Source organism: Syngnathus scovelli, chromosome 1, assembly GCF_024217435.2.
Source record: "Syngnathus scovelli strain Florida chromosome 1, RoL_Ssco_1.2, whole genome shotgun sequence".
Classification (NCBI taxonomy): domain Eukaryota; kingdom Metazoa; phylum Chordata; class Actinopteri; order Syngnathiformes; family Syngnathidae; genus Syngnathus; species Syngnathus scovelli.
In genome coordinates, this window is record NC_090847.1 from 14,437,170 (window position 1) to 14,453,745 (window position 16,576).

The 16,576-nt window shown below is 40.4% G+C and overlaps 1 protein-coding gene across 6 annotated transcripts in view; it reads left to right on the forward strand.

Moving 5' to 3' along the window:
• The window catches only part of si:dkey-237h12.3 (teneurin-3), a 196,394-nt gene that overhangs the window by 138,740 nt on the left and 41,078 nt on the right, over positions 1 to 16,576 (forward strand). For 3 of the 6 annotated variants that reach the window (XM_049750883.2, XM_068652589.1, XM_049750875.2), the window contains 5 exons: positions 2,732 to 2,917; positions 6,532 to 6,552; positions 9,546 to 9,569; positions 10,852 to 10,998; positions 12,923 to 13,142. In XM_049750883.2, coding sequence (XP_049606840.1) covers positions 2,732 to 2,917; positions 6,532 to 6,552; positions 9,546 to 9,569; positions 10,852 to 10,998; positions 12,923 to 13,142 — 598 coding nt within the window. The remainder of the gene's footprint in view (positions 1 to 2,731; positions 2,918 to 6,531; positions 6,553 to 9,545; positions 9,570 to 10,851; positions 10,999 to 12,922; positions 13,143 to 16,576) is intronic. The other 3 variants (XM_068652593.1, XM_068652594.1, XM_068652591.1) reach the window with 2 other exon arrangements.

A 16,576-nucleotide genomic window follows, 5' to 3' on the forward strand; every position in this document is an offset into this window, starting at 1 on the left:
GTTTTAATGTTGAACTCTCTTTAGTCTAACACAGAGAGTCAAGTAGTGTAGGTGGATTTGTATGAACAAAATGCACATGTGGAATCGTGTAAACACAGTTTGTAACTTAAAGTGTGAAATTTTTGCAAGCTTGTGTACATTTCCTGGAGCACTTCAGATTGCAAGAACGCACTCTAGATTTCACGCTGATTGTCACACTTTTTATCCTCGCTTCTCGCTTAGCGTTAGCCTCGGCACGCCACGCTCTGATGTATCGCCTCGGCCAGATAACGCCAACTCAAAGAGGCCCGCTTCACTTTTGTCAAAGTCCAGACGATGTATGGGAGCCTGCTTCTTACACTGTTTATCCCACATGCCTTGCAAGAATAAATTTAAAAATAATAAATGCCAGGAAGCCTACACAATTGCTACAATATAAGTTTTTGGTATTGTGCACCAAACGTCACTGAAACAGGCAGTGTGAGTCACAGGACTTCAAAGGAGTAAATAACCAACTGAATTTCTTAAAAGTTGCTTCAAAACTCTTCCAACACCCAAGGGCAAAAACAAAAAAATTTCACAATTTGCTGTCACCCGTGTGTCTGGTATAAATAGTACTAATTTGGTCTGAGATGTTAACTTTTCCCTCGAAGTGGCACAAATGACCCTAAAACAGCTTCAAAGCAAAATGACAAACTACCTGTGTCTTATAAGGAGTATCTTATTGATGCCTTTTACTATAGAAAGCTGATATTTGAGACTCACCCCATAACCCTTACCAAATGTAAATTTTCACCTTGATGAACGCACCCACAAAATTTGGTAAAAATGTTTTATTGAGCATGTTGCATGTCTTGAAATAGATATTTGGACATACTACATTTTGGCATGTTTAAGCAATAATGCAAAATGGTCCTTAAAGCTATCCCAAAATTGTATTATTCACATCCCGAGTCAATTTAAGCAACCATCTGGAGCACAACGTTAGGCCAGTTCTACTGGAGGGAGCTGAGGTGGAGGCTGTAGACGCGTACAAATATCTTGGGGTGTAGCTGGATGGGAAACTGGATTGGTCAGCACACACCAGCACAAGAAGATGCAAAGCATGATGTATTTCCTGAGAAGGCTGCGGTCGTTCAACATCTGCGACAAGCATTTGGAGATGTTTCACCAGTCTGTGGGTGCTAGAGTCCTCTTCGATACCATGGTGTGCTGGGGTAGCAGCACATTCAAGAAGGATGCTTCCAGACTAGAGAAACTGGTCAGGTGAAGTTTCTAAGTTTTGTTTACGTTTCGAACAAGTGAGTTAAAAAAAAAAAAAAAGGTAAAGCAAGTTTACATTTGCAACGTTTCCAGCAAGTTAGTGAAACAATGTAGTTAAGGTTTGTTTACATTTCTGACATGTAGGTAAAATGTTTGAATGCACCCTCACTGAACATCTTACGAAAAGTTTAAATGTCGGGAGAAGAATCCAAGAGAATACCTTAGTACTTTAAACATTAGGTATCTCTGCCAGTATATAATCTTACTGAGAGAAGCTTCTTCCAAAGCCACCGGGCATGATTATGATTATAAATGAGCTTGTCATGTGCCCTGGTGACATTAATCACCGGATCACCAAGTAACATCCTGCTATTTAGACTTTCATATCTCAAAACCCAAGGTGCTTTGGTACAATAAAAGGATAAGTCACATCGCAGATCTTAAGAATTTCTATTATCTTGTCCTGTTTTAATAAAGACTTTAAAACATCACAGATTACTTATTTTGTGTGTAAACGCGTTTTGTAACAGCTATACATCTGTACAAGTTGTGCTTTTCTCTTCGCATGGAAAGTTTCTATATAATTATATGCATACTGTAAATGTGACGTTCCTCTGTGTGGACAGCATCTCTAGCTTTCTCTTGCTATCTTCTCATGTACCCTTGTATTGGTGAAGCACAGCGACCTTGACAAAATATTTACCACTTGGGAAGACATGTCAAAGGTTTCCAACATGTGAATCAATCTTTTTTGGGGGGACATAAGTAGTGGGCACTGGGCATCATGCCTTTGGCAGTGTCAATTGGTGAGAATTTAATAGAACTGAGCTCACTGGATGTTGTTTTAAATAGTTACGAGAGAAGTCTGAAAGTTTGTGAAATAATGTTACCAAATAATCACGTTGGAATAACTGACAACGCTTTTGTACACTAGCAATATCCATCCATCCATTTTCTTAACAGCTTTGTCGTCACAAGGGTTGCAGGTGTGCTGGGGCCTATCCCAGCAGACATCGCGCACGAGGCGGGGACACCCTGAATTGATCGCCAACCAATCACAGGGCACACAGAGACGAACAACCATTCACTCTCACACCTACGGGCAATTTAAAGTGCTCACAATCTGAGTTCATTTGAATATAGTCATCATAATATTTCGCCATTTACCTTTTTATTAAATCGTGTTTTGAAATGTTAGTGTTTCTCTAACGTGTATCTTCACTTTCATCAACTAATTCAATCTTGTTTTGAATGTCTTTAACTCTGTAAACCATGAATGTGCCTTAGTATGTGCGAATGCTGCTATCCAAATAAAGGTGCATTGCCTTCTTTTAAATAAGTCGTGAATATTTACTGTGGGTTGAAGTGTTGAAAAAAAATTCGCATAACATTAGAGACACAAGTGTGATTAGGTTTCATTGACGTTTGGAAAAATAATTGAGAATTTGACGTTGCTCACATTTTGTTGTTGTTGACATTTTGCTTTCAGAGGTGTGTGTGGTCGACTGTGGCCCTCATGGCTCATGCCTGGGTGGTATGTGCCACTGTGAGGAGGGCTGGGCAGGCACAGAGTGCGAGCAGAGGGACTGTCACCCGCGGTGCATCGATCACGGTGTGTGTCGCGAGGGCAAATGTGACTGCCACCAGGGCTGGACAGGCGAGCACTGCACCATCGGTGAGCAAGACGTCTCAACACAGCCTACGAAAAGCGCACACACATGCACGCGTGCGCACACACTCACGCACGTATGCATGCACGCACACACACACACACACACTCACTCGCATGCAGACACACTCACTCGCATGCAGACACCTGACAGAAGGCCACAGATTGTGGATCACCATTGAAGCGTGAATGTCAGTGGGTTCAGCGTTGTGAAAAAACATCTGGACTACCCAGCATGTTCCGATATTATGTACAGCATCTTGTCAGCACTTCTGAAGAGTTTTGATGATGTGACAATGCGTTGAAGCCTTGTAGAGAGGGCTGTTTCTAATATTTTGACCCTTTCATATTTTACCCATAAAGATATACAACATACAGTAGTTAAGGTTTGTTTCCTTTGAGTGCAAAAACCCTGTAAAGAACCTTTGTAAAATGGTTCTAAATTAGGATGTTTTTAATTATTATTACTCTGTCAGTGAAAGGAAACCGTGCCGAAAGGTTTCCATTGTCTCACCTTGAGGAGCTAATAATTTCTAACAACCACCTTTTACCTCTGGTGAAGTGGAACTCTGGAATTAGTGAGTCAAGGGCGGACGGCGAGTCAAGGCCTCTTTGGAATATCATTTTCCATGCAAAAGCGTCACTTCAGTTGCCGTTAATGAGGATAATGACATCGGAGATGCCACTTCCTACCGTTGACCTGCAGTCTACCGGTTGAACCTCGCATGTAGCGTCAAGCGCCATATTGCCGAGAGGGCACTTGCAGCTTTTGGTCCGTGTTCCCAGGCATCACCTGGGAAACAACAAATCCAGCTACTCCAGACTGCCGGCAATTAATTCTGTTATTTACAATCCGGCAAGCCTCCTTCACTGCAGGTGGAGTGAGTCTGATTCCCAATGCCTCAACACTCTCAGTAAAACTATGGCACAGTTATAGGCTACACTTCCCCTTTCAGGTTTAATTTAGGAGAAAATCATTTTTAGTTGCTGTAATAGTACATTTTAGCATAGATTAAAATGTAAAAACCTTAACCTTATTGAAGGGTTTTCAGGTGTCAGTGACTCGTGATTAGACAGTGACTACTTCCAATGGATCAATAGTATGTTTCATAACATGAACAGTCGATTCTGCATGAGAAAATGCTAAATGTTCACTAAAATAATGACTTCTCAGCCCTGCAGTTTGTTGATTTTAGTTGAGTGCAAGTACTCTAATCTGAACCCCTATCCCTAACCTTACTCCCACAGATCTGTAAATCATTGAATTAACCACTGAACACTACAACACATCTTATCCCTTACCTTAACCTCACCTATCTTAACCATCTAACCACCTCACACCTTAACGCTAACCCTTTTGGTTGTTTGGTTCCCACTTGATCTCAGAGCCTCTTTTTGCTTCGAAAAAAAAGTAAATGTCCTTTCTTTCCTTTTACTTCGCTTAATTCAACAATAAAACAGGTCTAACTAAAATGATCCAAGCAACAGAGGAGCTCACCGTGCATTAGTGCTTGTATTCAATAGACAAGAGGTCTTAAATTGAATTGAAATAGCCTTTAAGGCTTCAATTTGCCTTCCTTAAATGTTCCCTGTGCTCCTGTTTCAATTGACACCCACTTTTCTCAGGACTTTATTTGTCCATAAAGTGTCTTTTAATCTCATTTTGCATGGACAAAGCTTGCATGGATGACTTCCTTGGCTATTCTGTGGCTACAGAACAGTGATCCTGTTATATAAGCCCTTTGACTGCAGTTAGGTGTTTTCGACTCACAGCCACTGTCAAAGCTGGGTTGGCGTCGGAAGAAGCGACTCGGGTATTCCACTTAATGGCTCTGCATGGATCTGCTTTGAGCACACTGGTGCTTGAAGGCGACAAGGCAAACAAAGAGGTTCAAATATCAAGAGAAACAGTGTTTTCCTTTGTGCCTAGCCCATTAGTGCCAAATCAAAGCAGACGGAGAATGTTCATAATGAATATTTTAGCGAGCGTTTTTAAACTGAGTCATTCGTATGGTGGCTAATGGCCGGCATCTGGGATTCTTCTTCATAATCACTTGCCGCTTTAATTAACAGCTCACAATTTTGTCCAACACTGAACTCGCACCCAATTAAAAAAAAGAGAGAAAATGATGACTGCTTTTCCATGTGAGGATCTTTTCGTGTGCTTTTAAATTTGTTTATCTCTGTCTTGTCCTGTTGCCTAACTCCAATTTTGGCTATGTCCACATGAACAGGTGTAATTTTTATTAACTTTTAACCTCTTTCTTGGAGGGGGGTTACTTTTGGGTTACCATCTTGCCAATTTCACAAATGTCTTTGTATTAAAATGAAAGTTATCTACCAGGAATTGAGAAAATATATCAAAAATGTAATCAGCCATTACCACCACCTAGTGTCTTCTCGTCAGGGTATTTAGTTCCTCAAATTTGAGCAATTCGAGCATTATTTTACAGCAGGGGTCTCAAACTCAATTCACCTGGGGGCCGCTGGAGGTAGAGTCTGGGGTGAAACTGGCATTGGGTTGTTTTAGGCTCGGATAAAAACGTGTGTGATATTAAATATAAGAAAAACAATTATCAAACAGTAATACAAAAATAAAATAATAATAATGAAAACAATAATTATGCAGCAGATATAAAAAAAAAAAAAACTGAAGAAACCACATGTAGTAGTTGCTGACAAGTCACATTCACATGTCTGTATTAACAGTTCTTTTACCTTGGAAGGAAAATTGTTCTTAACATGGCTTCTGCCTACTTCCTGCTGCTAGAGACCTGGCAGTGCTTCCTCTCGCATAGCTGAGCCAAGTTTAGCATGAGGGAGGAAGCAGTTGAGACCCTCAGTAGGGCTTGAAGATGCTCTTCAGTAAATCTGGACCTGAACTTGGACTTATTGAAGTTCAAGGTAGAAAAGAGCTTTTTGCACAAGCACAGTGGTACCTCTACTTACGAACTTAATTTTTTCCGCAATTGGGTTTGTAAGTAGAAACGTTTATGAGCAGAAGCCTTTTCTATAGGAATCAATGTAAAAACAAATAATGTGTGCCGGACTATCCCAAAAGTCACACTTTTCATTTTTTATCACTCTTAGTTTTTGTTGGGTATGCACAAATGGAGGGATGATTTGTTTTTTGTTTTCACCATTATATCTCCAAATCAGCTCACATGATTTGGTATGGGTCATGGAAGAGATCATCAAATATTGGTGCAAATCTTCAGGGTTTCACGAGCAGGGCTTCCTTAGTGTGTTACATGAGAAAAGGCATTATATGAGCTCTATAAAATTGAATCAAAATAAGTCTTTTTTGACATTTCAATGTTTTGCATATTATCGACATCCTCCGGGGGCTACGTGAGATAAATGTTAAATTTCTTCCTGGAAATTCATTATAAACAGATTTTTTATAAATGTAGGAGGATTAAAGTGTCACCTGTTACTTCGCCATTCACTTAACCTGCAAATATATTTCCATGCATTTAAAAAAGAATTAATTTAATTTGTTTAAATTGTAAAGAACCAACTTGCTCATGTGGACATGGTCTTACAATAATTGTCTTTCTGTGTTCCTATCTTCCTTCCTCTTTGTCTTCCTCTGATCTCCTCTTGGCATCTATGTAAAGCCCTGGATTCCAGAGTGTCAGGTAAAAGAAAAACAAAACAACACACTATTTACTCGAGAGTAATCTCATCATTCAAATTATTACGATCCACCTGTATTTTGCAGCTAACATATTGAATACCTCCTGCCATTCATGTTTCACGTTGGCTTTCTGTTCTCACCAAAATTGGGATTATTTTCGTTTTCCAGAAAAAGTATTGATTACAGATCTCAGATGTATTTATGGGAGTTCAAGTATGTTTTAAGTTGCTTTGCTTTGGAGCAGCAATGCTAACCCTTACCCTCAAGCCCCGAGCCCACTTTCTAACCCTAACCCAAACCTAACCCTTAATCCTATCCCTGCAACTGTAACACCCAAACTAGCACAAAACCCTAACCACCAAACCCAAGCCTTACTCTTAAACCTAACCTTTCATCTAACACAAAACCTGCTTAAAAAACAACCCATTTTCATAATGGCTTGTCCTCATTAGGGTCACAAATGTGATAAAAGTTACCCCAGTTGAATGTTGAGCAAAGAGCGGGTTTCACTGTAGACTGTAAACAGACAGGGCACATATACACTATGTGCAGAATTATTATGCAAGTGCGTATCTTGACCGTATGCTTTTTATGCACATTTTCCAACTCCATGCTGTATCAACTTGAATGCTTACAAGCATATCAAGTGATGTGTATTTGTGTTATGAGAGATGGTGGGGCCTCAGCAGATCAACACACTCTTTCACAGTGTGCATAATTATTAGGCAGCGTGTTGTCCTCGGGCAAAATATGGCAAAAAGAGATTTAAATTACTCTGAAAAGTCAAAAATTGGAAAAAGTCTTTCAGAGGGATGCAGCGCTCTTGAAATTGCTAAACTAGACCAGGCGTGCCAAGACCGAGTCAGGAAATATCAGTAGACACATTTTACAAAGATCTAATGGACTGATGAGATGAGGGTGACTCGAGACAGACCAGCTGAATCAATGGCAAGATCAGTAACGACTACAGAGCTCCACTTTAAATCAGACGACAGCAAGGTGGAGGCAGGCTACTGATATGGGCTGGTATTATTTAAGATGAGCTGGTTTGACTTTTTCGTGGACTTAAAATTAACTCTAAAATTAAAACAAAAATTAATTCAAATTAACCAACTGCCAGTTTTTAGAAGACACTTTCCTCAAGCTGTTGTACAGTAAAATGTTTGCATCTTTCAAGACCTTGATTTTTATGCAGGAAAATATTCCATCACATGCATCAAAGTACTCGATTTGATAGCTCACTGGTAAAGGCCTAAAAGATATTAGAACAATGACGTTGCCCCCTTCACCAATTCAATTGAGAACTTGTGGGCCCTTTCTAAACGGAGATTTACGCGGAAGGAAAACAGTACACCTATGTGAACAAAGTCTGCGAGGCTGTGGTTGTTTCTGCACAAAAAGTCAATTGTGAACAGATCAACAAGCTGACAGGCTTCATAGATGAAAGTCTTATAACTGTTATTAAAAAGAACGACGGCTACATTTGTCACAGATTTTTTTTAAATGTTAATTTGTTTATTTTGAGTTTTTTGTTTACCATTCTCACTTTAAAATGAAAATGAACAAGTGAAATGGGAAAATTTTTAATTTTACTTTAGTTGCATAATTGTGCATGCTAATAATTACTTAATAATCGTGCGCACAGAAAATTTCCCAAGAAAGTCAGAATCTCAGAATCTCACTTTTACTCTCTTAAAGATTCAAGTTTAAGCTTTGTTAATATTTTGGTTGACCAACAGCACTAAAATTGTTCAAAAACAAAATGAATCCTCAAAAACACAATTTGCCTAATACTTCTGCACAGTGTAGACAAACATATAACTCACACCAACTCACCGCTCGAAATGTGGAAGGTAACTAGAGCGCCCAGAGGAATCCCACGTTAGCACAGGGAGAACATGGACACCTTGGATTTGAATCCCCAATCTCAGAGCTGTGAGGCAGATGTGCTGACCACTCAACCCGCTGTCCCGCCACTTTAAATGCCCTAGTCTTAACATTTTCTAAAACAAGGCACTTCACCGTAGAATCTACCTTCATCCTTGAAACTATGTCTCCCCCTAACTCCAACCCTAATTCTAACCCCTAAACCTTCCTTGAATCTGCCTTGCCCTCAGCTGTAACACCAACCTTAACCCATCTATTCATCTTCTGTACAATCCACATAAATGGCTTTTGATATTGCACACAGCAAACCACAACACATAGTAGACAAACCCACTTACTCAGTATGTGCTACCATGGCACACCTGCACCGCATGGATGGTGGTGGAATGATTTCTGAGTGAAAAAAATTTGGGGTAGTGTTGTAGGCTACGTTAAAAAAAGATGGAGACTTTGAAAAAGCCAATAGTTCACCCCAATGCAGTCCCCAGATAGCTGTTGCTCACTTATGATCCTGAATTTAATTAGATTCTGTTGCAGTAGCAGTAATGCACATTTAATATATTTTTAAAAATGTCATTATAATTACATGTATTATAATTTTCATTATAAAGTGTATCAGTAGGTGCTCAAATCACGAAGGACCCTGATGTCAAATAGCAGGCCGATCACATCTTGTACCAACACTGCTTGGACTTTGAACTGGTCGCCAGCAAATCACAGGGCACAAACCCCTAGCCCCAATTCCTTAATCCCGACCTCGAATCTTGATCCCTTTAATCCTCATCCCAAATATAATCCTTATCATTACCCAAACCTCCTACACCTATCCCTGTTACCCTCACCCTTGTCTCCCATTGGCTCAACCCTGCTTTTTGTTGACGATTTTGGGTCTTTTTCTTTTGCCTCACACGTACTGACTACTCAATGCTTACGGTTAGCATCAGCCTTCTGGCTCCACCAATGATTTGAGCGTCGGTGCGTGTTAATTTTATACATGCGTTCCATCTATTGTCAAGAAAATGTTTTTTTTCTTTTTTTGTCAGCTTAGCTAAGTCACTTCTGTTCCCTTTTTTCCTAAATGTTTCCCTCTCCTGGGTTGTGTAATAGGAGCAGTCAAGATAGGATATAAAGGTAAACTGAACCCTCCCCAGGGGGATTGTCACAAACGATCACCTCCCACCCCCCTCTGCTCTTTGTCTCCCCCCTAGCACGACGTTGATACACCTGTTCTATGTCAGAGTTGACCATGATGTCTCCCCCACCCACTTTTTCCTTCTGATATGTCCCGTCATTCCCTGTCCGTCTTCAACCAGTAGACTCCACGGTCCCCTTGTCCCCCCTTCCTTGTCTCACCCAGTGGAGCTGCTGTGGTTTGTTTGGGCCTTGTGGAGGCCAGTGCTATGTCCTTCTCTGTACATGTAGACGCTCAGGATGGCGACACTTCCCTCTTCCCTTTTGCCTTTATTATGATTCTTATTTGACATTAAAGGCGTCTTTGTCCCCCGTCACTGTGGCTGTTACTTCACATGAGCGTTCAGTCCAAAATGGAGGCCATTGCTTCCAAGATTTGTGGAAACGTCAAGGGAAAAAAAATATTCCCATGCAGTTCATCCGCACAAATCAATAGGATGCAATAGAAGAGCTGTCTCAAAAAATGCTGCCTTAATATTTTTAAACATTGGTTAAAGTTTATAACAGTTCTTTACACCTCATCTATCTATCTATCTATCTATCTATCTATCTATCTATCTATCTATCTATCTATCTATCTATCTATCTATCTATCTATCTATCTATCTATCTATCTATCTATCTATCTATCTATCTATCTATCTATCTATCTATCTATCTATCTATCTATCTATCTATCAATGTCTGTCTGTCCGTCCGTCCGTCTATTCGTCTGTCTGTCTATCTAATCTATCCATCTTGTTGATCTTATTAACTAACTAACCAACTAACTAACTAAAACTACATAATCTAATACATTTGGGGACAGTCTGAAATTATGTTTTTCCTCCCAATCAAAACTTCGGCATTATAAGATTTTTACTTGCGCCAGCTCTTGTATTGGATCTCATTAGAGTGGGCAGTGTTAGGCTGTGGATGCGCTGTAGAGTGTAACTTGACCCATGGGAACCTCATTCCAGGATCAACAGTACCACCTTTATAGACCTCCAGAAAGCTCCAACACGGGTGCTGGTCCTGCTCTAATTAAGAGTCACTGAGACACTTTTATCACATCGACGCGCTCATGTGAATCGACAGACCTTCTCACACATCCCCGAGTCCTGTCAGATGTCTTCTGCACTCTGTGTTCGCTCCTCTGCCCACTCTGTTCTCTAACCCCACTTTCCCACCCATCTCTCGTTCTTATGCTGGTGCATGACATCGCTACATGATGTGTTGACAGACGGCTGCCCGGGCCTGTGCAACAACAACGGGCGCTGCGTACTCGATCAGAACGTCTGGCACTGCATTTGCCAGTCGGGATGGCGCGGCCTGGGATGCGATGTTGCTACTGAGACACTCTGCTCAGACGGCAAGGACAATGAGGGAGGTAGGAAAACTGGTTTTGTGGCAGTTAATTTGACTCTTGCTCCAGCGTTATCAACTACCAACTACATTCACAGTAATAGCCAAAAAGGGGGCCTATGAGACTCTTTGATCAGATAACAGTACACTGCTTAGCACACTATTTTTTCCATCACGGAAATCACTACCTTGTAGCAGTGGCAGATTTGAATTTGAGAGCATTATTCATCCATTTTCAACACCGTTTAACCTGTTCAGGGTTGCAGGGCGTGCTGGAGCCTATCCCAGCTGGCATCGGGTGAAAGGCAGGCTACACTGGTTGCCAGCCACTCGCAGGGCACACATAGAGACAAACAATCAGTCACACCCACTTGCACGCTGTCACTGAGCGGGAATTGATCCCACGCTGCCTGCACACAGGTCAAGCGAGTATACCCCTACACCACAGGTGTAAAACTCAAGGCCCGGGGGCCAGATACGGCCCGCCACATCATTTTATGTGGCCCGCGAAGACAAATTGTGCATCAAATTTGTGTCTTTACTCAAATTGCAAATTGTCTTCACTTTTAATATCTTTTTTTTTTTTTTTTTTTTATATTTGACCAGTTTTTACTAATCTGATTTGAAAGTGACTTTTTTGCCAAGTTTGTTTTGTAGCTTTTACTTTACATAATATGAGGTGCTCATACATTTATTTGGGTTGACAGTCATAATGGCCCTCCCAAAGAAGCTATGACTACAATGCAGCCCGCGAATAGAAATGAGTTTGACACTCCTGCCCTACACTATCAGTAACTTGGGCATTATTCTATTCTAAAGAAATATCTTAAAAACTTTTTAAGTAAAAAGCACCATAAAACAGTCACAAAAACAAGTCAAACGAAAAACATGGAAAAAAAATTAAAATGCGTAAGGAAAATAATCAAAAACACCATAAACAAGTTTGAATCAATTCAAAAACTGTCAAATAATAACAGTAAGATAAATAAATGCCAACAATAGGGAAAAAAAACATTTGAGCAACTGGAATAAAATGAAGAAAATCCTCATTGACATGAACGCAGTACTCTGCGCACATCTCATCAACAAGTTTGGAGGTCACACCAGATTAAATAATTCAGTCCACGCTGTCATTTTAATAAAGCCTGGTCCGTGTGTGAGGTCACTGGATCACTGGGCCTTGACGTGTAACGGAGACACTATTCCGCTTTCCCAGATGGCCTCTATATGGACTTAGCGGTCCGCTGTCATGAGTAATAGAAGAAGACACCCTTCAAACGACTATCTGTTGTTGTGATTGATGTGCAACTTTCACATCCAGACTCTTGGTGTAGAGCAAAACAACTTTTGATTATACCTGTCCACTGTAGTCACTGATTAAAGAAAACAAGTTTTGAACAGTTGGTCACTATAGTGACTGATAGTTGGAAAAAACTTTCTGCTGTTTACTGTGGTGATTGACACATAACTTTCAAATCCAAACTTGCAGAAAAGGAAAACTGCTTTCAGCTGGAGCTGTCCACTGGAATGGCTGATTTGATAATGAGATTCACACTTTTAAAAAATTACCACCTTCATATAGTTGTCACTGCTAGAAGCAGACACCTTTTGGATAACTATCCATATGATCGAACAAAACCTCTTTTGAAATGAACTTTTCTCGGTAGTGACAGACAGAAGAAAATGTTTGACTGATTCACCACTTTGACATCAAGAGTCATGGGTCGGAATATAACTACTTTCGAACAGCTGTAGAGATGGAGATACAATTTGACATTGATGCACTTTTAGAAGAAAACTCTCTAATAGTTGTCGACTAAAGTGACTGATAGTGCAAAGCAGCATTTGAATAGCTGTGTCAATTGCAGTAACTAATGTGGTGACATTGACATTGACTGATGCACAACCACGACATCAAGACTAATGTTTCCTCCGTCCTGCTTTCCCAGATGGCCTGGTGGACTGTATGGACCCAGACTGCTGTGCTCAAATCTCCTGCCAGGGTCAAATGTATTGCAAAGGCTCGCTGGACCCGGCTGCCACCACAGCCACGCAGGGCCAGAACTCGGCCAGCCAGCCCACCTCCAGGAGCTTCTATGAGCGTGTTTCATTCCTGATTGGGCCCAGCGGGAGTCACGTGGTAATAGGGGGGAACCCCTTCAACAGCAGGTAAGTAGTATTTCTACAATTACTTTCCATTCATTCACCTACCTACCTACCTACCTACCTACCTACCTACCTACCTACCTACCTACCTACCTACCTACCTACCTACCTACCTACCTACCTACCTACCTACCTACCTACCTACCTACCTACCTACCTACCTACCTACCTACCTACCTACCTACCTACCCACCCACCCAAACCCATCCATCCATCCATCCATCCATCCATCCATCCATCCATCCATCCATCCATCCATCCATCCATCCATCCATCCATCCATCCATCCATCCATCCATCCATCCATCCATCCATCCATCCATCCATCCATCCATCCATCCATCCATCCAATCTTCTCCACTGGAGCAGGGCAGTATGAAAGTGTTGCATGTGTCTTTTCATAGATCATTTTTACAAATGCGTCATAATGCAGATTGTATAGGATAAGATAAAGGAAATTTGACTTGAGCTCACTGCCCGCAGCTGCCAGTAAATACAACCCACAACCAGACACGAATTACCTGTCTGAAAATTGCACATAACACATATACCAATGCCAATGTAGTCATTATATATGTATGTGTTTTGTCTTAGTGTAGTAGACATAGGTTTGCCCACTGCATAAAGCTGAATGCCAGAGGGTGTGTTTGGAAATTCACAGTGTCACCCATGCACTACTCTGCAAGTGGGTCTGTTCAGAGAGGCATAATGCACTCTGCTCCCCTTAATTTCCGAAAACACGAGTGTGTTACTATGTTCCATCCGGATGCATTGGTGAAACATGTCACCAGTTGGAGCGCTGAGGTTGCGCACTCCATTTGTGGTGCACTCTGAATTTCCGAACGGCAAAATTGAGCAACATACTGAATTCTAGAACGATCACACTCCAATTAGTGCATGATCTGAGTTATTTTCCGAACACGCCCAAAGCCAGAATGTTAACATTCTGTATCAACTTACCAGATAGTTCACAAGATGTTACTTATTATCAGTGGCAGACTCTTTTAACTGTTTTAGGTGGTTAATCTTTTCACTTATTTATAGTCTACCAAATACATTGACCAAAATGCTAATGACAAGTTAAAATGCTCATGTGACAATTCTGACAAGAAAACGGTAGGCTAACAATATTTTTTCATCTTTACATTTCACAATGGTTTACACAAGAGCTGAATCCTAATTACAGGCTAACACACTGATTGACAAAGCTAACTGGATATTACACAGTGCGTCGCCATATTAAATCAGTTTTCCCAATGAAGCCAGAAGGCTAATATGTCCCATTAACCACAAGTCTGTTATTTAGTTTGAGTTCCATAATATTTTACGAGAGCTAAATGCTAAGCACAGGGTAACATACAGCAATGCTAATAAGATGATAGTACACCAGTAAACCAGTTTGCTCAATTGCTCGAAGCTAAATGCTAAAGCCAGAAGGCTTAAAGAAGCTATTAATAAATAAATGCATCATTCCAGTGGCGTGATACAGTGGCATTTAATTAACTGTATGCTCAATTTCTAACACGGCAGACGTTTATTTTAGCCGCGGGAAAGCAAAAAGAGAATCTAATGAATATTTTGAGCATGAGCGTTAATGCCACTGCTAGACACTAACATGACAGTAAGCTGAAGACAATGCAGATAAGGATTACCCACCATCCCAGAGTATGGGTTATTGCCTGATTCTATGTATATTTCCAGTAAAGCGAGCTATTTACATAAGGATTACTTGAACCGTCGCAGGGAATATTCCCTGAGCACAGCAGGAAATCATGTTTTTCTCTCTTCTGTTCACCTCAAAACAAAAAATGATATTGTAGCTAGTTTTCCCAATTACCTTCATAACATTAAATAGTTGCACTGACACAGTCAAGCAGCAAGTCTATGAGCCTGTATCTGTGTTTTGATTATACTTTAGCCTATACACCCTTAAAACTGCTGTGTTAAAGATTGGACCAACCAAGGAAGTTGGGTCAATTAAAAAAAAAAAAAAAAAAAAAAAAAAGCAGGGGAGCTTGTTTTGTACACAAAAATGGGTTGTTTTGTGTAAAACAATAAGGAAGTTGCTTCGGTAAGTTTTAACCCAAATATGGTTGTTTGTAAACCAGCATTTTAAAGGTGTATGAGAGTTAATTGCTAAAGCAGCAGGTTAATGGACTAAAACACAGTGGAGCCATAGATACTTGCAATCATGCATCCGTTCACATATTTGTAGATATTTTTTTTTTCTTAAGAATTTGGGGGCTCAATTAAAACGGAATTTTAGCTATTCGCCGACCGCCCCGCTCCTCTGCTCGCTGAGACTCGCCAAACCATCTAAAGAGAACCTATCCTTAGACACAGCCTCGTCAAAAGTGACGTGAAGCTGATGTAATAACTCCTCAACTTTGGGGTTTTGTTTTTATTGTTTTTTTTAATTGTTTTTTTAGACCATGGTGACGTGCAGATTTCTTCATTTTATACTTATCTAACTATCTACCTGTTTGTCTGTCCATCTGTCTGTCTTTCTGTGTATCGATCAACAGCAAGATTTTACTATTGCTTACAGTGTATCTAGAATGATTTATGAATGCGCGTAGAAGATTATGTGGGTATAAATACAAAATACAAAATGAATAAACAATTGAAATAATGAAATACTGTAAGCAAAAAAACAAACATAAAATCACAATCAAATGCATACAGTAGAAAAATGTAAAGCGAATCAGCAAATTGAAGAAAGAGGCTGTGGTTGACAATTAAACATTAGAACATCTAACAATGCGTTCATTTTAGCACATCAGCAGCTGTCACCAGCTTTTATTTGTACTTGTATCATTAATCTGGCATCCTAAGACAAATAGAGATCCTTGGAAAGAAGCACCGCCACGTTCTTAAGTGGCCTCATTGCTTGAGCTTGACCAGATAAAGGATGCCGCGTTAACGCTGCTGTTGATCAAGCCTGCCTCTGCTACATAATGACACAAGGATCGCATGTCTTTCCCCGCTTCTTCTCCTGCCCGTGATGAATGCAAGAGGCAGCTTGTTTCCGATTCCTCTCCATGCTTGAGAGGCAGCGAATAAATTAAACGCAGCGGAAACATGAGTTGAAAATGAAAATACAGCAACAAGGTTAAATCATGCGGAAGTTCACCGGAAGGCACCGCTCTTGTCTTTGATAGATTTCTACTCCAGCGTCTGTCAAGTTTATGCGGTAAAGTAGCAAAGTGCCTAAATATTTTTAAAAAATCATTTTTGGGCCAGCAAAAGTGTAATATAGTGTAGAGCCAAAGTAAATCAGCTTGCCTGAGGGGACAATCAGCCATTTAGTGAGTCATGCGGCTTCTTGTTAAACAACCTGCTAAAATGTTAAAAAAGAAGAAAATAACTCTACATCCTTAACATATCAAATGAGCCTACATGGAAGATTTTATAGGAACAATCATAGAAAACAATGT